The 26,154-nt window shown below is 38.5% G+C and overlaps 1 protein-coding gene across 1 annotated transcript in view; it reads left to right on the top strand.

Annotated features, from left to right (window-relative positions):
- LOC150080029 (kin of IRRE-like protein 3) overlaps positions 1–26,154 on the top strand; it is a 926,673-nt gene that overhangs the window by 800,026 nt on the left and 100,493 nt on the right. The window contains 1 exon segment of the mRNA XM_090381806.1: positions 1,204–1,332. Coding sequence (XP_090237932.1) covers positions 1,204–1,332 — 129 coding nt within the window.

Raw genomic sequence — 26,154 nt, 5'->3', positions numbered from 1 at the left:
CTGTTCTCAAGTATTTATGGTATAAGATAACTTCCGATTTCTTACACTCCGTGTGTAAGAAATTGGAAATTGAGGGAAATAATCAAAATGAAAATAAAATGAATTACGCTGGCTACCCCACATGTCATCAGTTAGAAACTAAGTTAGAATAAATTAAATTAAAATTTCGAATATATAATAGGAGTAGGTATTAAACACGTGAAGTAATGCGTCCCAGGATAGAAAGGAATAAAAAGCTTTCACTGTAGTGTTAAATATTCGCTAAATTTTGTTTAGGTGAGAACAATGTTTACAGCAGAAAAGAAGTATTTCGACTATTGCGTTCGATAAACTAATGGCAGACAGCATTTGACGTTGAATTCTATGAAGTCTAGTCTGTACTTAAACATGCCACAACCAGGCTGCAGCGCTATTGGAGCAAATTTGTAGAAACAGCTTTATATTACAACCGTAGAGAGCAAGACCTCAAGACTCTTTGTAAAGGCACAAAAATGAGAAAGTAAAATTTTTTTGACTTTCTCTGAGAGGTGTTCCAAGTGTTTAATGAAGTTCACTATCAATGAGCAGATCAAGAAATTTTAGGGAAGAAACCATTGACAATGATTTGTTTTGAACTTTCACAACTGGTGGCCGTGAAATAGTAAATGAACCATTAACCAGCATCATTTTAGTTTTCTTGGATAATTTTTTTATCGTAGATCTTTCAGAGAGATCTGACATGACTAAATTGGCAGTATTTTCAAGAGAGGCACGGGAATTGCCATGGAATAGCATGGTGAGATAGTAAGCCAATATGAAAAAAAAACAAAAAAAAAATCATTTTTAGTCCCCCGAATAATTAAATTCATCTGCCATGCTGTGTGTCTATGTCTGTTAATTGTGTGTGTTCTATGGTTGATTTATCTGTTTTGCTGGACGAAAAACCCCAGTTTCTGGGAGTGGGGGAGGGTAACTTTGCTATCTATGCCTCAGACCGACTAACCCAGCCAAAATGTAAGTAGAAGAAATAGTTTTAAATATACAAGAAACTTATTTCCATTCTTCAGAGGCATTGCAATCCTGGATTTGATATCCAATATCACGCCAATCAATTGATGTACGGTTTCTGTTTTCATTCTCAAAAATCAGTTTATTAAAAATTACGACTCTGCAGATAAAACCATTATACCGTATCTAAAAAAATTGTTATTTTACTTCTCGCAGACGATGTGTGGCAAATGAATTTCAGCCCTGTCCTGGTTGTCCTTATTGCTGTGGTTGTTGGACTGGTACTCCTCGCCCTAATAGTCGTCCTGGTAATGAAGTTCAAGAGCAAACAGGACAGCAGAAAAGGTAAGTTTCTCATTGGAGAACACGTGAACGTGACTATTTTGAGTATAAACATTTCATTTCAAATAATGTTCTTATTTAAACTGCAAAATTGTTTCTTGGAAATATTGCTTGACATCGTATAAAAATAATGATGGGAAACCTGTTCTCTCGAAACTTGATACTACGACAAGTTGAACAGACAACTTGTGTTATCGAGACCCGATAATAGTATTAGCGGGTTTCGATTACAATAGTGGTCAGTCCATTATGTAGCAAAAAGTACTTTTTTTTTAAATGTTGTATTAATTAAATAAGAGCTTCACTAGGCTCAATTTATCCTTTGTTATATTAACATTCAAGAATAAACAAAGGAATTATCTTCATTCCGTCTATAGGACTTCTTATCCAACTCTCCTAGAATGCCAATAAATTACAAATGATGATTTAAAATAATTTTAAAACTCCAAATGTGTTCCTCTCCATCAGCCCACGAGTAATTAAATATCCCAGGATCCCAGTCGTAGACGCTAACCGGACCCCAGAAATATTAAACCCCATGTAACCTCTAGTTTTGGAAGACATTATGTCAGAAAAAATCCAAGTGAAAAATATAAATTTGAATACGATTAAAATATGATGAAAAATAAAAGTATAAAATCCACTAAAAATTTCCTCCCTGAAATGGACCAAAACTTCTCGACTTGTGTCGTGCTCACAGTTTGGAATAAAACTGACGAATATTGTGCAGGTGTGTTATATTATTAATAGGAGATTAATCTTAAGTTCGCATTCGTTCCAACGACCACGAATCACATACGAGAAATGGTGGGCGAATGTTTATAGAATTACTTTGTAGTTTCATTTCTAAAGTTTCGGCAATTAACAATTTAGTATAATTATGCTGATTATTCAGAATTTTAGCTTCATTAAAAAGAAACGTGTGATTTGCATTTATACCATCAAATGCTAGTTCCGAATCACTGGCATGCGATGCACTAATAGATGCTGCCTGTTGTTTAACCCTAAGATTTAAAAGCAGAGTCACAATCCCTACAAGAAATGTTGTAAACTAGGTCTTGTAACTGTTCGGAAGAAGATAATACCGAGTGATTACTTAATAGCGAATGTAATTGATGCGTCGGTTTAGCCACTAATTTCATTTCTGTACAGAAAATTTAACAATCTAAAAAGATTGTTAAGTTGCCTGTACCAGTGTTCAATATACGAAATGCTATATTATGAGGCAACTTTCATCCCAGCAGGAACCTACGCAGCTGCAGCATGGTACACTAAAACATCACTAGTAACTAACAAGAAAATCCTGGACATGAGACATAGGACCATCCTAGTGACAACCACACGAGCTTGCTGCACGGTAAGCACACCTGCGCTGCAGATGCTTGCTGGAACGCTCCCCCTGGATTTTGAAGCTGTGAAAGCAGGTCTGCTCTACCTGCACGCAAAGGGAGTGGCCGCAAATCATCAGAACTTGACAATCAACCCAGCAAGCAATCAAAAAAAAACGGAAAGAGCCCGACTACAGGCCTATCTCCTTCAAGAGTGGCAGCAAAGATGGACAGAGACGACAAAAGACGAGCTTACTCGTAAATTATTGCCAGAACTGAACAAACATACCCAAGGCAACCAGGCTGGTTTTTCTTGGGCTTGCACCTGACCTCGTTACTCACAGGACATGGACCCTTCAACCAGAAACTGTTCGGCTTCGGTCTCACGGATGACCCAAATTGCACGTACGGGGGGGTCGAAAACTGGAACCACCTGCTTTACAACTGCCCACAATACGAAGATCTCAGATGCACCCTCGTCACGAAAATCCATTACCTCCCCAAAGGACTTGAACTTCACTTCATTGACACGGAAGAGGAGTACCGAGCGCTTTCCTAGTACGCACAGGACCTCTTCACAAGGAGAAGGGTGATCTGTTAGAGGTGTATAAGCCTTGAATGGTTTGATCATGCTCAATGCGGATGTGATTTGTCCTCTTGCTCAGAATAATCACCTGAGAGGGCATAAATTCAAATTGAGGAAAGACAAATGTAGGCTAGACGTGAGGAAATTTGCCTTTAGCCAGCGGGTGGTTGGTTGGTGGAACAGACTTCCATCCCTTGTTGTGGAAGTTGATAGCCTAAATAAATTCAAGGATATACAGGTATTTCGAACGAACGGAGGGATGAAATGGGAGTGGTTTTTTTTTTTTTTTTTTTTTTTTTTTTGCCTGATGCTGCGTAAGCTTGCTTTCTTGTATCATATGCCTCTACTAATGCTAATTGCCATACATCGAGATTGATAATACAGTATCATAAACAAAGCGCATAAGACAGAGAAAACTGCGGAAGAAAAGAAAATGAACGGAAAAAGGGATAAAGAAAAGAAGGGTTAAAAAAAAAAGGACGTGGCTTGCCCCATGAGTGGCCCAACCTGAATCAAGGGGACAGGGATGAGACAACAAACGCAGCCTAGCATTCAAAGCTTTACAGCAGCCCTAGACCCCTTCACCTTTAAACCCTACTTCCTGGGGGACGATTCTCTCGTTCCCTCCACCCTCATTTCTACTCTGGTTGGGCATGGGCCGGCCCCACTGAAACTTGGGGCTGTCTTCCCTATTGGCCCAATACTTCTGTATTTCTCCACCCAGTCTTCAGCTTTCCCCTCTCTATCTTCACGCAGGCGAAGCCCCCATACGCCTAAATTTAAACACATCCAAAATATCTTCGCCCACGTCCCAGCCTATCAACTCAATCGACATCAACTCCCACGATTGACGCTGGTATGTGTATGCACGTTGTGTGTATATACGTACGTCTGTGTGTTCTGAGCAAACTGAGAGTATACAACTACATATATGTATTTGTATACACACATATATACATACAATATAAGAATATGTTTATTTTATTTTATTTTTTTATTTTATTTATTTTTTATTTATTTATTTTATTTTTTATTATTTATTTATTTATTTTTTTAGGTCCTAGACACTGAAACCTCAGGAAATTAGGTGGCGGGACCTGCCAGAGTGAAACTAAAACTACTGGGTTCCTGGTCTGCCTCCACGGGGCGAAGGTCAGTCAACGTTGTGCCTCAGCAGGGGCCCAGCGTCTAAACGACCAGATGAACTCGGCAAAGACACTACACATATACAATATCCATACACTTTAAATCTCTGGCATTTCTAGCGAACTGGTACACCCACAATGAAAACTACGTGGAGATGGGGGAAACCCCTGGTGCCGTCTGCCACTAAATACACCTTGTAATCATTGGGAGGAAGAGACATAACACAAAAACTGGCAAGGCTCTTCACAAAGTGCATTAGAAAAGGTGTGATGCCTAAGCAGTGGAATAATGCAATCATAGTTTTGCTGCATAAGAAAGGAGATAAATCAGAAATTGGAAATTATAGACCAATTAGCTTGTTATCCCACATCTACAAGTTGTTCACAAGGGTCATTACTAACAGATTAGAAAGAATACTTGATGAGAATCAACCGAAAGAGCAAGCTGGCTTTAGGACAGGATTCTCAACTATGGATCACCTTCACGTAATATCACAGCTAATGGAGAAAGCAAATGAATATAAAACACCATTATGCCTGGCATTTGAGGATTATGAAAAGGCATTTGACTCTATACAGCATAAGGCAATGTTTCAGGCACTGGAAAGACAAGGCATAGATACTCCATATATTATGATTTTGAAGAAAATATATGAGAGTGCTACATCCTTTATTAGACTAGACAAAGACAGTAGCAAATTTAAAATCGAGAAAGGAGTTCGACAAGGAGACACAATATCTCCGAAGCTGTTTACTGCTGCCCTTGAGGAAGCTTTCAGAAGATTAGACTGGTCGCAGAAAGGAGTCAATGTGAACGGAGAGTACCTAAACCATTTACGATTTGCAGATGACATTGTGGTCATAAGCCACGATCCCAAAGAATTAGAGGAAAATCTTAATCAGTTATGCACAGTTAGTAAGGATTTTGGACTAAAGATGAATATGGCTAAAACAAAAGTAATGATGAACAAGTATGCCACGGAAAGGGAAATAATGATTGAAGGAGCAGTAATTGAAAAGGTGGAGTCATATACTTATCTGGGACAAGTTATTAGCTGGAATAATGATAAATGGCTGGAAGTCAAGAGAAGAATAAATTTTGGATGGATAGCATTCAGGAAATATAGTCACATACTGAAGAGCAATATCCCAGTTTGTCTGAAACGTAAAATAATGAATCAATGTATACTCCCCACCATGACTTATGGAAGTGAAACTTGGGCACTCACCAAAAGAATGGAAGAGAAGCTAAGAACTACACAGCGAAGAATGGAACGAATTATATTGTGAATCAGACTGTTAGATAAGAAGAGAAACACATGGATTAGGCAGCAAACTCAAGTAAAGGACATTCTTATCAAAACTAAAGAACTAAAATGGTCTTGGGCAGGACACATAGCTCGAAGACATGATGACAGATGGACTAAGAAAATAACAGAATGGTACCCAAGAGGAGCTAGAAGAAAACCTGGAAGACAAAGGCGGAGATGGATAGATGAAATTCATGAGTTTTTGAGTAGTAAATGGATGGCCAGTGCTCAAAACAGAAAGAACTGGAAAGTTGCTGGAGAGGCCTTCATCCTGCAGTGGATTGAAAATGGCCGATGATGATGATGATGATGAATCAAGTATTTTTTATTGATCCTGTTATCATATCTGGTGTTAATTATTTTATCTTTAGTTTCCAATGTAATACTGCTAGAGGGGCAAGAAGGTACACTATTTAGAAACTTTTTTGTCATTTCTTCTGTTTCTGTCTGTACGGCAAGTTGTGTATTCAAAGTTTATACGCATTTAAGAATTGGTTCAACACGTTGGACCCCTTTTTTTGTGAATATGGGTGATAACTACTGTGGTGAAAAAAACATCCCCTGATTTGTCGGCTTACGACAAATACTAAAACTTATGTTTCCGCCCTCCCTTTTAAGCGTGAAGTTTAAGAAATTGATGGTCCTACTTTCTTCCTGTGAATGTTGTTGATGGTTTGTAAAACCTCGTTTGCAGTGTTGCGATCCATAATAATGAGAACATGGTCGAGGTAGCTACCATAAAATGTAAATTCGGTGAAAACGGTGTGAAGTACATATTTTCAATTCTGTCTAGGTAAATCTTCTCAGTTAAGCCGCTTAGGCTCATGGGCAAACCGAAAATCTGTGTATAAATCTTACCCTGAAAAAAATGCAATTTGCTTCAATCAATAATATCTTTTTTAGGAAACCTGGTACTATTAATGTTGATAGTACATATTATTGCTCAATTATTATTGTACATATGATTGTACATATTATAAATAATATTGTACATATGATTGTACATATTATAAATAATATTGTACATATTATTCACAGATTATATCCAGAGCATATAATACAATACATTAACGTTAGTATTTAAAATAAATAAATGCACAAGGCATAATACTTTAAGAGTTTCGTATCTATATATGATATCGGTGTTTAGATACACCATAAATAACTCTTAAGAAACTACAAAGTAGTTGTTGTAGGCATCATTTGCTGTTTCTCATATTGTGCTCTGCCTTCACGACGAGTTGCCATGATATTGCACTACCTCGAATAAGTAACGCTTCACTGATAGAGAAGACTATTGTTACTTATTCTCAGTTGAGTACCACCACCCAGACAGCACTGTTTCATGGCTATTGGCCAATCATCAGAGCACAATATGAGAAAGAGCAAATGATGCCTCCAACAACTACTTTGTAGTTTCTTAAGAGTTATCTACGGTGTATCTAAACACCGATATCATATATAGATTCACGTTAGTGTATAGTGAGATTACGTTTAGTAAAATAGTTCTATTTTTTCACCAATTCTGCGGTCCTTTAAATTAGTATATAGAGTATCATAGTTTCCAATACTATATCTTAATATCTGCCGAAAACATTATCAAATGTTTTCGGCAGATATAAAGTGCAGCCAAAAATGAAAACGGAGTTTTTATAAGACTATAGGTAGAATCAGGCCCAGATTATTTCCAAAATGCTCTGGATATAATCTGTGATTTATTGAACAATAATATGTACTAGCAGCATTAATAGCACCAGTTTGCCTAAAATAGATATTACTGATTGAGGGGAAATTGAATTTTATTTCACGGTAGGATTTACACACAGATTTTCGGTTTGGCCACGAGACTAAGCCTAAAGCGGCTTACTTTAGTGTGCAGTTTTATGTTATTTCACTTGTCAAAAAGTATAGGTATATTATTCGTTCTAGTTTTCAGTTGCTTTTATTGTGCCATCGAAATGTAATCCATTTTGCGATATAACGTAAGTGTTTTTTTTATAATCATTGACTAGATTGTTACTTATTGACTACACTGTTAGAAACGGAAGTGTCAACCTCTTGATAGGTTGAACTATCTGATAGATTTGTCTGCGATTTATTAAATAATCCGTTTTATTCAAAATCATCACCGTATCCCCTTTATTGGCCTTGTGTATAAAAATACCCTTTTTTTCCCTTAATTTACGTGTTGCAGTTGCCTCATTTCTATTTAATCTCTGTAAACCTGGCAGTTCTGGTTATTTATGATCCGATTAAATTGTTGAATTAAAACATCTTTGTGAGGAATGTACCAAAGACAAAATTCTAGGTCCATTATTAACTGTTTCTTCGGAAGTATACGAGGGGTAAATTACAATTTAAACCTTTCCCTAAAGAGAACTTTCGTGTTGAGTTAATGTGTATGACGAAAGATTAGTGACATTTTTGTAATCCAGTATGTCACTATATTAAAAGTGGGAGAAGATTGTGTACGAATAACGTTTGGTGTATGCCAATTTTCTATTTCTCTGTCTATATAAGCTGGTTATAGCTGGCCAAGCTTTCAGTATGTCGGTGGTGTGGCTTTGCTCTGGAGTGCAAGTCTGTTCTATTGTTTATTTTTCGCCGCAAAAGGAACACCGCTATGCAAAAATCCTCTGCATTTGTGGCTCGATAGGGGGAAAGAGGGGGTGGATAGGTCCTTGATCGGTTCACCTATGCGACGGTCTAGCGATTGAAATGCAGCGGTTCCATGACTATTATTAGCTTCGTGGTCCTCTGTCGATATGGGGCCAGTTTAAGTAAGGTACCAGTTCCGAGAAAACTGGTACCTTACTAGGGAAGGTGCTGCTAAATTTTTATACAATTGGTTCTATATTTTAAATTTTAAAATGGATTTATTTGAATTGGATTTAAATTATATTCTAAATTATTTGGAGGCTTTCGGCTATAGTTTGTCTTGTTACCCCTTCTCTACCTTCCACATTTCGATTAATTGCTAGGTTTATGTTAAATTTTCGCTCTGTAATTTTGCCATACTACGGGCATTTGTATTAATTTTTCAATACGTAATTTCCGTAATATATTGGGTATCATGTGGAAGATTTGTATTTTACTGCCTCTAATGACTACTTCATGTTTATTTATCTATTTTATTTTTTTAATATCATTACTTATATATTTATTGATTGATTTTAATTTAAATGTTTTAATTTGATTTTAATTTTATATTTATTATCGGTTAATATATATACGGAGGGTTGATTCAGCCTTTTGATAACGATTTGACAGGCCTTAAAAACTACGAAATTCCGTGCCGCCACCACCTTTTCTGTTCTATTTGTTTTCACTGCTCATGGACTCGCACGGCATCGCAATTTCTATTGAAGTAAAGCCCGCTGCAAAACTGCCAAGTCGATCTTGTTCCATTCCTGCCGGCAGACTTTCCACAAAACTTCAACAGTTCTGGGGCTGCGGTTTCCGAGAGCTCTTTTCAAAAGTCCGAATGCGCAAAAATCCATGGGTGCGGTGTTAGGTGATTTAACAGGTATATCTTCAAACGAGATCGAACTAATACCTGTCACCGCTTCCATTATCCGCAAAAGAGCACAGCTGGAACGTGACTGTGGCTGGACACTTTATCCCAGATCCTTCCAGCGTCCGAATTGTACAATGTGGGTATTTCACGTTCAAACAACGGCTGTAGAACTTCAGTCTGGTGATACATTGAGCTGGCCTTCACATTTTTAGCGAGTCTACGCAACTCAAATCTATCGTTACAACAAAAACTGGCTACAACCATTAAACCTAGGCCAAAACGTTCCTTGCACTGATGCGCCCATTTTGGAAAGGCCTTGTCACTCTGTGGACGGTAATAAATTGCTCGTATTTTGTTGCAGTAGGAGAGATGCACCCACGCTTCTTCCAACGTTGCTATGAATTTCCACCAGCTGCCGGATAATATTTGTAGAATTTTCTAGCATTGACCCGCCGCTCTGCAATGTGCCTTGTTCCTACCTGGTGTACGAGGGCCTTGTGCTTTTCCAGTTGCAAATTTTCGTTTATTTTGCGACAGAGGCTTGACTGAGATGTCCCCACACGTGACACTATAGCTCTTTGGGTTTTCTTTTTTTCACCGACAACGAGCGACTGCACTTTTCGTACTACCTCCCTCGTTCGACTTGGAGCAGGTTGCAGTTTCTGCGCTGTTTTCTGCCCACTTGTATCAGCTTCGCGGAATTTTCCTTTGCCATTAAAAACCTTATGGATACCGAACTTCGGTACACTAAAATTTTTCGACTTGCACTTATCAATAATTTTCGCATAACTGTACCCTTCTTCGGAAAGTGCGGTTATGTAACCTTCCAACCATGGGTCTAATTTTTGAGGCATGTCGACATTAAAACAACTTCTACAACTGATACACCTGTTCATAAGGTTTGGGACAGCGCCTTTGGGAAAATAAAAAATTACATTGCTGCTATATATCACAAGCAGGATTAATGTCAAAATCGTTATCAAAAGGCTGAATCAACCCTGTGTATATATACATTATATATATAAAATCTCGAACTGATAGCGTAATACGAAGCATTGTATTAGGAATCTGTTAGCTTATTATAGTATTATCAATTAATCAAAAATAATATTAATCTTATTAAAATTCATTGTTAATTAAATTGTATTTAAACGGAAATCATGACCCAAACTAGAGCTGCGAAGCAAGAGTGCGGTGACTCGTTGGAGAAATGAAGGGGGCGATTCTCCAATGCATCACAATCTCAAAAAATGTGCGAAATGTGAAATGTTTCATCATCATCTTCATCTTTGTTTCTGTTCTATTGGTGGCCCCAAGACTCTCGTCGAAATCCACCTAGAACTATAATCAAACATGTACTTGAGTATTGCAGGTGGCCCGAACATTATATTTAGGCCACCTCACCACCAGGAAACAATCACCCCTGGGCGGCTGCTTCCTGGCGCCCGTTCCAGGCACGTTTTCCAACCTGGGTCTACTAACATTTTCATCGTGCGAATTGACACCAACCCTGCACCCACCTGAGGTAGTGCTATACAGGTGGGTGACAACACCCCATACCCAGGTCGCCCAATCCCTAGTGCCGGCAAAATTAATAAATAAATATATATTTTTTTAAAATAAAATTAATTAATTAAAAAAATGAAATAAAAAAATAATAAAATAAATAAAAAAAATTAAAAGAAAATTTTAAAAATATATAATAAAATAAAATAATAATAATAATAAATAAATGTTATTATTTTATTTTAGAAAGGTCGGCAAACATTTCACATCTAAGAAAGTGAAATGTTTGCTGACCTTTCTAAAACAGGAAATGATCTAGCTAAGGAGGATGTCGTTGTGTGTGCGTCCGAGAGTATCCAGAAATTAGGCGCCAATCATCGTTCTGATGGGCGTCTAGGAGAGCTTGAGGTGTACGGTAAATTCACTCGAAGAAATTAATATGAGGGGCCCGTCAAGCTCTCAGCTGCCGAACTCCACGCCAGAGCTCACTCCTGGGCATCAGAAAACACAGCGCAATCTCCAAAGTAGAATGCGCAGGTCCCACAGGAACTAGTTATTGTTGGTGGCTCTATTGTCAGGGAAACAGATAATATACTATGGAAGAAGGATACGTGGAACAGGACCAGGGTATGTCTGCCAGGGGCAAAGGTTGATGACGTTGTAGAGCAGATATCTTTTAAGAGCACAAAAGGTGATATTGTTTACAGGTTGGAACTAATGTCATTAAGAATAGGAGATATGCAGATTTACTCAACAAGTACAGGTCACTGAATTCAAAAAATAGCAAGGGCTTAATTTTTCAGAACTAACCTTGATTTTATTAAATTTAATTGAATAAAACAATACTTTAAGACATACTATAACTTCTAAGTGTACAGGTCACTGTTGAAAAAAAACTGTGAATTAGGGTTAAATTTGAAAGTATCTGCAATTCTGCCCAGACACGATAGGAGGGAGTATATGGTGAGAGCCTTGTCGATCAATTCGGCACTGGAAAGATTGTGCAAGGCTCAAGGGGTAGAATTTTTTTCAGCCTGGACTGTACTTGTTAACAGGAGAGATTGCTTCTACAGGGATGGGATACACTTAAATAGAAAGGGTGCAAGAATATTTGCTGATGCTATCGAGGCAATGTTAGGTGGGTCGGAAACCCGATAGCTTGGGGGGGGGAAATCACGGAATAAAAGGTTAACAGTGGCTGCAGACAGAGGCAAAAGTGATTCCTGCACTGCTTCTATTAGAATGAGCGGCAGACTGGAAAGCAAGGTAATGGACATTTCCAAGACTTCTGAGAGTCAGTGGAACAATTGAATACATGGGCTGTGTTAGGGTAACTAAGAGAAGGAACAGATGCATGTATTCTTGCATGTACACCAATGCTAGAAGTTTAGTTAATAAATTTGATGAGCTAGGAGAGATAATCAAGACATCAAAGCCGGATATTGTTTCGATGTCAGAGACGTGGTGTCACATAGATATAAGCAGGGCAGAATTTGAATTTGGGGAGTACAATGTGTACAGGGAGGATAGACAGGACAGGAAGAGAGAAGGGGTTATGCTGTTAGTTAAGAAACACATAAAATCTAAGGAAGTGCATCCAATTGATGTTGGTGGATAATGCAGTGTTCAGTCTGTTTGGTTTGAAATAAGCACTGGAAAAGGAAAAATGAGAGTAGGTGTGTTATAGGCCTAATGAATCTGATTAGTATAATGAACAATTGTGCAGAGAAATACATTGGGCCAGTAAATCAGAATGTCTTATAACGGTTGATTTCAACTTTCAAGATATTGACTAGAACTTGGGGATTGGTCACTCTCACACTAGCAAGATTTCAGATGACTGATTTCTACAGCAACATGTTAGACAGGCAAACAGAGGGAGCAATACTCGTGATCTATCAGCAGTGATTATTCATGCATTAAGAATTTGCAGATAAAGGAGTCACTGGGTGACAGCGATCACAAAGTACTGATATGGGAATTACTTAACGATGTAACTACCATCAAGGCTAAAGTGAAGGGCTTCTACTTAAGTAAAGATGACTACAGTGGTCTCAGACATTTCTTAAATTCTGTACAGTGCAATCAAGTGCAATTCAATGATGATTCAAGTGATGATGTGAGCAACGTTGAATTCTAAATGGGAAACCTTGAGGGAATTAATGTTGGAGAGTACTAGGCTTTTCATTCCAACTAAGAAATACTGTTCAAGATTTAGGCCTAAATGGATGTCAGATGAATTATGAGACTCACGGCAGAGAAGAAGAATATATAGGATGCATATAAAGTATCAGATGACACTGAAGCCTATGGCAGGTATAAACGGGTCTATAATAAAGTCACAAAGGACGTTAGGCAGACGAAGGCAGAATACGAGAAATTTTTGGCAAAGGATGTAATGAGAAACAGCAAAGAGTTCTTTACTTGTGTAAACTCTAGAAGGAAAGGGATGAATCAAATTAGACAACTTAACATAGATGGGTTGACTATTGATGATGATACTCAGGAAGCTGAAAATCTAAATGAGGATTTTGCATCTACATTCACACATGAGGAGTCATTCAATGAGAGGAGTGCCAGAAGTTTATCAAACGCTAACAGGGAGCTAATTGATTTTGTAATAACTCAGATCAAATTGGAGGAGAAATTGTTGAAATTAAACATACGGAAAGCACATGGGGTGGGCCACATCTATCCTGTTATATTAAAGGAGGCAACAAAGGAAGCAGTGGTATTAAAGGAGGGACCAAAGCAACCCTATAGACATAATTATGAGAGCTTCCTTGGACTCCGTGGAGGTATCCATGGACTGGAGATCTGCAAATATATCACTAGTCACAAAGGGGGTTTAAAGTTTCACAAGTAACTACAGACCTGTTAGTATAACTTGTGTTCCGGGGAAAATAATGGAATCATTGGTTAAAGAAGCATTGAAGGATCGTCTAGACAAGACTGCAGTAATAGTGAAGACACAGCATGGGTTTGTAATAAGGAGGTCGTGTCTGACCAGTTTAATTGGATACTATGATGTAGTCACAAAGAACGGAATGCCAAAAATAATTTCGATATCCTATTCTTGGATTTCAGGAAAGCTTTTGATACTGTTGCACACGGAAGACTGCTCAACAAATTGGAGAGGGATGGCATTAAAGGTAAGTTCCTACAATGGATTAAGGGATGGTTGAGCAGGAGACGCAGAGTGGTAATCAATTGACACTGCTCTTCGTACACAAATGTTGTTAGTGGAGTTCCCCAGGGTTCGATGATGGGTCCTTTGTTGTTTTGTATATTTATCAATGATATTGATGAAGGTATATCAGATTTAATGTCCAAGTTTGCTGATGATACAAAGGTTGGCAGGGTTGTTAACGACAGTAAAGAGGGTATGCTACTCGAACTGGATCTAGATAAGTTGGCAAAATGGGCTGAGAAGTGGCAACTGGAGTTTAACATTGACAATGCAAAAGCATACGGGTAGTGAAAATCGAAGAGAAACATATCAACTCTATGGTGCTACACAGCAGGAAGTCGAAAGTGAAAAAGAACTGGGGGTAATTGTGCAGTGAAATATGAAATTCGCTGAGGGTTGCGGACGGTTGCCGGTAATGATATATAGCAATATTTTACTAGCGTGGACAGGGATGTGATTATCCTGTTATACAAGGCAATAATCAGGCCACACCGAGAGTACTGTGTACAGGTCTGCAGGCCTCATTTTAGGAAGGATGTAGAGTTGTTAGAACGAGTACAAAGCAGGTCAACAAGGTTGGTGAGGGGGAACAATGGGGTGCTCTTAACAAGAAAGCTTAAGTTCTGCAAATTGCAGCGTTTAGAGTGTAGGTACCTGCGAGGTGATCTGATTGAGGTGTATAAGGCTTTGAATGGGTTGGATAAGCTAAATGCTGATGGTATTCTTCCTCTTGCTCAGACTAAGAATCTGAAGAGGTACAGTTTCAAATTGAAGAAAGATATTTGTGGAATAGATGTGCGGAAATTTGCCTTTAGTCAACTGATAGTTGGTTGGTGGAACAGGCTTCCATCTTTTGTTTTGGATGCTAATAAATTAAAGGCTAAAGTGGACAGGCATTTTGAACGAATGGTGGGGTGAAGTGGGAGCAGCTTTTGTTCTATGTCCGCTAAGCGGATGGCTCCGTAGTGTTCCGAAATACATTTTCCGTGCCGCCTCCCAGTTTCCCCAATGCAGCAGCCAGTGCAGACACGGCAAATTGTGGGAATATTGTGGAAACTGTGAGACGGCTCGGAAAATGTCTTTCGGAACACGAAAGAGTCATCTGCTTAGCGTACATAGAACACTCGGCCATTGCCGAACACTTCTGGTTAACCCACCACGACATTGACCCACACCGCGGTGTCGTGATTGTAGATAGGTCCCCCCACTACCGGCGGTGCGCCGGGTTGGAGTCGTTGAACCTCATATGCTCCAATACCTCAGGCAACAGGAGCAGTGGATGTCGTGTCCACCCTATCATTGAAGCAACCATTTTGATGGAAGACAAACGTTGGCAACATGCGTCACAATCACAGGCTGCAACATCCAACAATTAAGGACGCATTTCATATACATGACTGGCAGAACACGCCCTCATGTTCCACACTCTTAACTATCAGTTTGACTGATGAAGGTGAGCAAACTAACCGAAAGCTTTTGTAAGTATCTAATTTAATATATGTGTGTCTTCCAATTAAAGTTAAATTCTTCATTACTTATTTTGTCACCGTTTCGCTCTGGTAATTCTGTAATAACCAAAAATAATAAGAGTTTATATCGTGGCAGTCAGTATTTTGATTGTGTGTTAAAGAATCAGTAGTCCGTAGTATCATATCGTGGGAGTCAGTCATATTGTTACGAACATTCCTAAATTGCGTTCTACTTTTAGTGTTAAAATGTCAAATTTTCACTTCAGTCGCTAAATCCTCACGTAGTAAATTAGTAAACGTTTTTAAAACAGTCCAGTCACAGTCACTGGGATATAGTAAATTTTTTCACAACCTAGTCTGTACTTTTGAACAGAAGAGACTGCTTCCACAGGAATGGGATACACTTAAATAGAAAGGGTGCAAGAATATTTGCTGATGCTATCGAGGCAGAGTAAGCTGGGTAGCAAAATTGCTAGCTTGGGGGGATTCACATTGTAAAAGATTAATAATAGCCGCTGGAAGAGGTGAAAATGATTCTTGCACTGCTTTTATTGAAATGCAATACAGCAGCAGCCTGGAAAGCAAGGCAATGGGAATTTCCAGGACTTCTGGGGGTCATTGTGGAACAAATAAATACATGGGCTGTGTTAGGGTAACTAAGAGTAGAAACAGGTGCATGTACACTTGAGTGTAAACCAATGCCAGGAGTATAGTTAATAAATATGATGAGCTTGAAGTGCTAGTCAAGACATCAAAGACAGATATTGTTGAGGTATCAGAGTCGTGGTGTCACACAGACATTAGGATTATATAACTGGAATTTGGGGAGGACAATGTGTACAGAACGGATAGACAGGATAGGAAGGGAGGAAGGGTTATGCTGTTAGTTAAGAAACACGTAAAATCTAAGGATGTGCAACCAATTCATGTTAGTGGACAATGCAATTTTGAGTCTGTTTGGTCTGACACAAGCACTGGGAAAATCAAAATGAGAGTAGGTATATGTTTTAAGTCTAATGAATCAGATGAGTATAATGAGCAATTGGGAAGAGAAATAGAATGGGCTAGTAAATCAGAGAGTCTTATAATGGGAGATTTTAATTTCCGAGAGATTGAATGGAATTTGTGGGGTGGCCAGTCATAATTATGAGTGAATCTTTGGACTCAGGGGAAGTACCCATGTACTGGAGATGTGCATAAGTGAACACAATTCAGAATGCAAGAACAAAGTGAGACACAGGTAATTAGAGATCTGTTAGTTTAACTTCTGTTCCAGGTAAATTAATGGACGCACTGATTAAAGAAGCATTGCAGGATAAACTAAACAAGACTTCACTTATAGCTAGGACACAATGAGTAGTTGGTTAAGGGGAAGACTTATCTGACCAATTTTATTGGATACTATGATGAAGTCACAAAGGAACTGGATGCAAAGAATAATTTTCATCTCATATATTTGGATCTTAGAAAGGTTTTCGATACTGTTGAATAGGGAAGACTGCTCCACAAATTGGAGTAGTGTGACATTGGGGGCAATTTGCTGCTATGGATACAGGTATGGTTGAGTGAGAGAAGACAGAAGGTGGTAATCAATGGACACTGCTCTTCGTAGACTAATGTTATTAGTGGAGTCCCACAGGCTTCAGGATTGAATCCTTTTTTTTTTTCTGTCTTCATTAGTGATATCGATGATGGTATATCAGGCTTTATTTCCAAGTTAACAGATAATACAAATGTTGGCAGGATTGTTAATGACAGTATGCTCATGCAACAGGATCTAGAAAACTTGAGCAGATATGCTGAGTAGTGGCAACTGTAGTTAAACATTGACAAATGTAAAGTACTGCATATCATCATCATCATCATCATCATCATCAGCCATTTTCAATCCACTGCAGGATGAAGGCCTCTCCAGCAACTTTCCAGTTCCTTCTGTTTTGAGCACTGGCCATCCATTTACTACCCACAAACTCATGAATTTCATCTATCCATCTCCGCCTTTGTCTTCCAGGTTTTCTTCTAGCTCCTCTTGGGTACCATTCTGTTATTTTCTTAGTCCATCTGTCATCATGTCTTCGAGCTGTGTCCTCCCCAAGACCATTTTAGTTCTTTAGTTTTGATAAGAATGTCCTTTACTTGAGTTTGCTACCTAATCCATGTGTTTCTCTTCTTATCTAACAGCCTGATTCCCAATATGATTCGTTCCATTTTCGCTGTGTAGTTCTCACATTCTCTTTCATTCTTTTGTTTAGTGCCCAAGTTTCACTTCCATAAGTCATGGTGGGGAGTATACATTGATTCATTATTTTACGTTTCACACAAACTGGGATATTGCTCTTCAGTATGTGACAATATTTCCTGAATACTATCCATCCAAAATTTATTCTTCTCTTGACTTCCAACCATTTATCATTATTACAGCTAATAACTTGTCCCAGATAAGTATATGACTCCACCTTTTCAATTACCGCTCCTTCAATCATTATTTCCCTTTCTGTGGCATACTTGTTCATCATTACTTTTGTTTTAGCCATATTCAACTTTAGCTCAAAATCCTTACTAACTTGTTCATCATTACTTTTGTTTTAGCCATATTCAACTTTAGCTCAAAATCCTTACTAACTTGTTCATCATTACTTTTGTTTTAGCCATATTCATCTTTAGCTCAAAATCCTTACTAGCTGTGCATAACTGATTAAGATTTTCCTCTAATTCTTTGGGATCTTGGCTTATGACCACAATGTCGTAAATGGTTTAGGTACTCTCCGTTCACATTGACTCCTTTCTGCGACCAGTCTAATCTTCTGAAAGCTTCCTCAAGGGCAGCAGTAAACAGCTTCGGAGATATTGTGTCTCCTTCTCGAACTCCTTTCTCAATTTTAAATTTCCTACTTTCTTTGTCTAGTCTAATAAAGGAGGTAGCATTCATATATTTTCTTCAAAATCATAATAAACATTGCCTTATGCTGTATGGCGTAAAATGCCTTTTCATAATCCACAAATGCCAGGCATAATGGTATTTTTTTATATTCATTTGCTTTCTCCATTAGCTGTGATATTACGTGAAGGTGATCCATAGTTGAGAATCCTCTCCGAAAGCCAAATTGCTTTTTCGTTTAATTCTCGTCAAGTATTCTTTCTCATCTGTCAGTAATGACCTTTGTGAGCAACTGGTAGATGTGGGATAACAAGCGAATTGTTCTATAATTTCCAATTTCTGATTTATCTCCTTTCTTATGCAGCAAAACTATGATTGTATTATTCCACTGCTTAGGCGTCACACCTTTTCTAATGAACTTTGTGAAGAGCCTTGCCAGTTTTTGTGTTATGTCGCTTCCTCACAATTTTAACAACTTCATCTTCCCCCGGGGCTTTCTGATTCTTCATTTTCTTCAATGCATATTCTACCTCATCAGGAAGAATATCGGGTATGTCGTATGTGTTGCTACTTTGCAATCCATCTTTCCCACTGCTGGCATCATTCCCTCGCTCCTTGTATAATTCTCAAAATGGTCTTCTGCTATTTGAATTATGCCTTCTCTGCTGTTTATAAGTACACCATCGCTATTCTTCAGTTTCAGTATCATTTGTCTTTCTGTATTACTGCTCATGGCTGCTGATTTAAATCCTTTGTTTTTCATTAATGCTTGTTCTACTTTTCTTGTGTTAAATCTTTTTTATGTCCTCTCTGAGTCTCTTTCTAATCGCTTTGCATAACTCAGTATACTCAATATTCTCCCTGTCAGTATTTTTCTTGCTTTTAGTTTGTCGTCTTCGATTCATGATTACAAGTGTTTCTTGTCTAATTTTTTCTTCTTTGGATTTCTTTTTCCCTGTAGGTTTCTTGGGCTTTATCACTTTCAAAAAGTTGTAACATTCCTCGTCGATATCTTGGTCCTCAGCAGTTTGCAGAAGCTCATACTTGTTCTTAAGTTCCAGTACACACTGCTCTTTCTCCCCTTCTATTATCTCAAATACCTTTGTTCGAGTCAGTTTTTTCCTTTCCTTTCCTACATCCATATCAAGTGTATATCTGACCATTCTGTAATCACTTCCAACATTTACCTTATTCAGAACGGTAACATCATTCACAATATATCTTCTATTATAGTGAGGATGAAGTCGATTTCATTAGTAGTTAATCCATTTGGACTCTTCCATGTCCACTTCCTGTTCACCCTTTTCTTGAAAAAAGTGTTCATTACTGACAGTCCTTGAGATTCTGCGAATTCCACAAGTCTTTCACCTATTCCAAAATTTCCTATAGTTCCCCCTTTCTGCGCTGTTTTGTCTTTTTCCAACTTTAGCATTTAGGTCCCCCAATATAATAGTGTAGTGGGTTTTCTGCTCATCCTGAAGACTCAATTTCGATGTACATCGAAAATGAAGACTCAGTTTCGATGTACATTTCTTCAACCTCTTCAACATCATGGCTCGATGTTGGCGCATAAATCATTATAACCTTTAGCTTGTATCTCTTAGAAATCTTGAGTATTAGTCTTGGCACCCTTCGGGATGTACTTTTGAATTCAAAAATGTTGTTTTTAAAATCTTTATGGACCAGAAACCCCAACACAACTCATCGTAAGATCACTCATCGGTGAAGACATCCTGTCTTCACCGATGAGTGATCTTACGTTATAACAGGCCATGTTCAGTTTCCGTGCATGGCAGCCTGGTCGTACCCAGAGATTCGTAGCACGCTCTGCTTCCACTACGATCCTCTCGCTGCCGTAAGAGGGGGAGTTAAAGCTGCTGGGGACTGAGGGCCAAATGTTTTTGTCGTGCTATCATATGCTGGAGGGTTTGGTCTTTTCCTCTTCACGCTGACCAGGTTTCTTGAAGAGAACCCCTCTACACGTTCGTTGCCACCTAAGTGACGTAACATGGCTTACCATCGAGAAGGTGTGCATGAGTGGATATTAGGGAGGCAGGCCAACCGGACTGCTCCTAAATCTTCTGTATTAGAAAAATATTGGATCCATCAGTGTTTTAGGCTCAGTGTCTGATAACACACAGGATTCCTGTTCCCCACTAAGTACTGCATATGGGAAGCAGTAACTCCAGAGTAACGTATCAATTGTGTGGAACTACACTGACAATGGTAGAGAGTGAACAGGATATGGGGTAATTGAGCAATTAGATATGAAGCTTTCTGAGCAGTGGAGACGGTCTGAAAGAGTAGCTGATGGTGTCTTCCCAACGATATACAGGAATTTTTCTAGCTGTGATAAGGAGGTGATTATCCCCTTGTATAAGGCAGTGGTCAAGCCTCTCCTTGAGTACTGTATCTAGGTCTGGAGGCCTCATTTTAAGAAGGATGTACAGCTCTTGGAACGAGTAGAGAGAAGGACAACAAGATTAGTGAACGGAATAAAGGGTTACTCTCACAAAGAAAGGCTTAAATTTTGCCAATTACAGTGTTTGGAGACTAGGCACCTGTGAGGTGATCTGATTGTGGTGCATAAAGCCTTGAATGGTTTGAGCATGCTGAATGCTGGTGGGATTCTTTCTCTCGCTCAGAATAATCGGGTGGGAGGGCATAAATAGATTCGACCGTTAGCATTCGAGGTGAGCTGAAGCACTTTGTTAGGGCTACTCAGTTAGGTGGATTGGATTACTGTTGATTATTGCTTTTCAATATTTGATTTATTTAGATATTGTTGGATTATTTTGTTATAGGTTTTCCTCTAACAGTTTAATTTTTAATATTATAGATATAAATTTTTAATGTTAATTTTCATTCATATTTAGCTAATTTTATAATCATCGTTATGAGATCTGCTTAAACACGTCACAGGGTATCATGACTCACTCTGAAATAGCCGATGGCGATTTACGGGTGAGTCATGACTTAATCCGTTGCGGAACCTGTGGAATGTTTTCCAAGGTCGACCTGGTGACTAATCATAGCATACCGGGGTTTCTTTTCTTTGTGATCATTGTAAGGAGTGCACCGATCTTAAATTACAATTTGGTGCACTGAGGGAACAATTTGAGTCCCTGAAAAAACGGGTGCTTGCCCTCGAGAATAATGCATCTGGGAGCTCATCAAGGAATCAAGGCTCCAGCAATCTACGAAGTGAGATTGCTGGAGTCTTAATTAACGATTAGTGCCTCAAAATAGAAAAACCATGTGTAAACTACTCTGGTTAAAAAGGACTTTGTTTTGTTTAAGAGACTCCATTGTCAGGGCTGTCGAATATATTTTGTAATAATGATACATGGAGTAGAATAATGATAGATGGTATGTCAGCCGGGAGCAACTATTTATGATGTCACCAACAGATTGTCAGATTTTAAAGGGGGTAAAGAAAATATTATTATTCATGTGGGGACAAACGATATTAAACGTACACGATCTGACGATTTGTTGGAAAAATACAGGACCATGCTGAGGAAATGCCGCGAGCTAGGCTACAATGTCTATTTGTCTGCAATTCTGCCCAGACACGATAGGAGGGATTATATGTTAAAAGCCCTGTGTATTAACTCAAGACTTGAAGGACTATGCATGGCTTTAGGGGGGAAATTTCTATCAGCATGGCCCACACTTGTAGGTAGAAGGAATTGGTTTTGTAGAGACGGGATACACTTAAACAAAGGTGGTGCAAAAGTTTTTGCCAGTATTATTGAGGATACCTTAATGATTCTCGGAAACTGTTAATTGGGGGGGGGGGGGATGTATGTAATACTGACACGCGTTTATCTGATAATATTGGTCATAGTAACTCTTGCACATACCTCAAGAGTTCTTATCTGTTACCCCAACTGAACATATTATCTAGGTGTTCTGGGGGCAGAAACGTTTCAATTGAGCGGGTAGCTAATGCCAGGGAAGAGAGCCTAAAAAACACCAAGGGTTGTTAAATATACAAGAACAGTAAATCTTAATTGTTTATACAGTAACGTTAGAAGTGTCGTCAATAAAATGAGCGAATTCGAACTGCTGGTTAAAAGAAGTAACGCGGACATAATAGGGCTTACAGAGATGTGGTGCCACCCGGAAAATGGGAATGATGAGTTTCAGTACGGCTTGTATAATGTATTTAGTATTAGTAATGGCCACATGGCGCAAGAAAGCCGTTGGCTTAGGCTGCACCAGCCAAAAAAAAAAAAAAAAACCGAATAAAACAATGATACAAAATATAAATAAAAAAAAATAATAATAATTAATAAAAGAAAAGCAAAAAAATCTTTCTTCCTATGGGCTTCCCTGACCCAAATGTACTATCCAGATGACTTTTGAATTTCCTCAAACTGTCAATTGAAATTAATAGAAATTCAATGAGAATGGACAATGTTTAATTTAATTTTCGTAAAATTTTAAATATTTTAAATTTTAATTTTAAATTTTGCCAACGTAATGTCAGAAACAGCAAACTTGTGTCACCTATCCCAGTTTGCTGTTTCTGACAGTACGTTGGCAAAATTTAAAATTAAAATTAATTTTTTTTTTATATTTTACGAAAATAAAACTAAACATTTTTCATTCTCATTGAATTTCTATTAATTTTAAGTTTAATACAATCACTTAAAGAGTAATATCTAACAAAACTGGTATGGTGACAACAGAAACGGTTTGGTATGAGACATTCCTTTCGTCTGGCTATCGTTCTGCTCAAAGCCCATGATGAAGTAGCAGACAGATGGTCACGTGAGGGAATGTTATTTGCAATTTACGTTGTTTATTATTGTTTATTATTATTAGCTATTTTCGCCTTCTTTTGAACACCTTTTCTGGTGATATCTCCTACTGGTGGCCATATCTCCTACTGAGGACAACCTGTTGCCTTAATCTTTGTTCCATCTTTTGCAGTGATGCATCTGTATCATAGTAGCCAGTGCTATGTTGCCATATTTGAATAAAATCCCTCTGTGCCGTTTCGTTTCCGTCGTTGTGTCGGTGTTGTTATCATTTTATTGTTATTTTCATTATTTAGCATCATATTATTTTAATACCACTTCATTAATATAACGTTTATAGACCTCCCAGGATAAAGCTAATTTACATTTGCTAACTTGGTAGCCTGGTCCACATACACCTAATTCCCTACAGATAAATACCATTTAATTAAATAAAATCGACCAATATATATATATATATATACAGGGTGATTCACTACCAGTGCGACAAACTTAGAGGCGGTGTAGGGGACACAAAGCTGAGCAGGTGTAGGGGGCACAATAGCATTGCAGGGTCCGAAATGCCTTCATCATGCGGTAGAGGACGTTGAACGGGAGGTCGCGTGAACAGCGATCCCGCTGAAAGTCAGCATTCGCAAACCGGTTCCCGAGGCAGTAGGATGGACGAGTATTCAAACGTTGAACTGGCCGACATGCACCTCGCGGATGGAGCTGCGGACTCTAACGGGCGCTTGTACCAGGAACGTTTCCCGCACAGGCGTGCTCCTCATCATACGATTTTCGCACGTGTGCACAGAAGGTTACGTGAGACTGGTTGTTTCACGAGAGGTACCATGAATTGAGAGCGAATGACGAGGACGCCAGACAATGAGGAGAATGTCCTACGTCTTGCAGAAGGCAATCCAAGTACGAGTACTCGAGCGATAGCCAACGATTGGGTATTTCCCAATCCACTGTATGGAGGATACTGTTAACAAACCAAATGAGTTCATACCATCTGCAACGCGTCCAGTCATTATAGCCTGCGGATTATCCACTCCGGAGGACTTTTGCTACTTGGTTTCTTCAGCAGAAACGGTTCGCAAATGCTGACTTCCAGCGGGATCGCTGTTCACGCGACCTCCCGTTCAACGTCCTCTACCGCAGGACGAAGGCATTTCGAACCCAGCAATGCTATGTGATTCCGATTCGTCTTTGTGCCCCTTACACCTTCTGCAAGTTTGTCGCACTGGTAGTGAACCACCCTGTATATTGGTCGATATATATATAGTAGTAAAATAAAACTGTTAAGAAGCAAAATAAGCAGAAAAAAGGAAAATAACAAAAGTTATCGTACGTCTAAATGCTCCAAAACGCGCAGTGCAGCAGTGGAGGAAGGAAAACGATATAAATAATGTGTGGTTTTTAGAATAAATAAAGTGTCTGAGAAAATGGAAATGAAAAGTACACAAGGTGCTAGAACTAAGAGAAGTTTAATGGATATTAGAAAGTAGAAGTGAAGTGGTTAAACAGGTGAAAGAATTTAAAAGGTTGGTACAAAAATGAACTGGGACTGAGAGGAAAAAAAGGAATATATAAGTAAATAAATAAATAACACTATATTCAGATTTGGGAAGGCAATTTTAGCAAAAGCTAGAATCAGGGGAAGGCACATATGCAGAATCTGTATATAATAGATGAAAATATGATTCATAGCCAGGAATTTCATCAGGGGACTACTCTTCACCATGTATCAGGCACTCCGTTTCCAAACTTGTCTATAGTATTATAAAAAAGGGGGATGGGCAAATATGGGGCCTTTTATCGTAATACCAGTAGACAAGGTAGTCCCTACGCAGTGTAAAAATGTAAATTAAAATAAATACAAATATATACAAATTTACAAAAGTGTAATGTCGAATATAGTACAAATATATGTGAAGTGCATGAAAAAGTATAGACAAGCAAATGGTATAAGGAATGATAAATTCTAGGGGAGGGGGGAGGGGAAGGGGAGAAAACATGTTGAAAAGATACGTTGTAAGATACATTGAAAAGAAGGCGAAATTAGCTATTTTCGCCTTCTTTTGAACACCTTTTCTGGTGATATCTCCTACTGGTGGCCATATCTCCTACTGAGGACAACCTGTTACCTTAACCTTTGTTCCATCTTTTGCAGTGATGCATCTGTATCATGGTAGCCAGTGCTATGTTGCCATATTTGAATAAAATCCCTCTGTGCCGTTTCGTTTCCGTTGTTGTGTCGGTGTTGTTTCCTTCATCATTTCTGTTCCTCACGAGGTTCCCTTGGTATGCTTTTCCCATATCTAGGCCACTCCTATGAGAAACTACAGGTTAAAACTTAACTGGTCCTTAAATTTTGCACACCAATGTATATACTGATCCACATATCCACAATATCCAGGACCATTATGAGCCCTGAGGGGAAATCGTCCTCCCGGATAACCCGAACACTAACTTATATTCTTCATTCATGCACTGTTCACTCTCTTCCAATTAATTCTTTCCACATTCTGGGCTATTAGTCATACGAGGGCAAGAATATCTCTTTATATCCTAGTTCCTTACCTAATTTCGCCGCCTGTTAGCTAATTTGCTATACCATTGCCTGAGAGCACAATACTCAGAATGTACACAAAATGGGCATATAAATTATGTAATAATATATAAGTTAATGATATAATATCGGTGTAAATACACCATAATTAACCCATAGATTTGAGCTACGATTGTAGCGTAGAAGGCATCGTTTTAATTGTATCTCATAATGTGGTTGCCTTCACAACAAGATAGCTACTATTGAATGAATTACTTCAAATAAATAACGCTTCTCTAGTAGAGAAGGCTACTGTTATTTATTTTCAGCGTACCACCACCCAGACGATCGTTTCGAAGCTTTTTGGCTTCGTCATCAGTGGTGACGAAGTTATATCCACATTATGAGAGATGCCTATACTAGGCATAATCCTTATGGGTTTTGATAATTAACTATATAATATCGATGTAAATACACCATAGTTAACCCATAGATTTGAGCTACGATTTTAGCGTAGAAGGTATATAAGGTATAAGGTATAAGGTATGTTAGTGTCTAACGGCTCCTGGGATTTCTCCCATCTCCGCGGGT

Source organism: Mastigoproctus giganteus, chromosome 9, assembly GCF_048544385.1.
Source record: "Mastigoproctus giganteus isolate SK-2022 chromosome 9, ASM4854438v1, whole genome shotgun sequence".
Taxonomy (NCBI): Eukaryota; Metazoa; Arthropoda; class Arachnida; order Uropygi; family Thelyphonidae; genus Mastigoproctus; species Mastigoproctus giganteus.
Note: the sequence above shows the minus strand (reverse complement) of the source record. Positions and strands in the feature narration are given on the sequence as shown.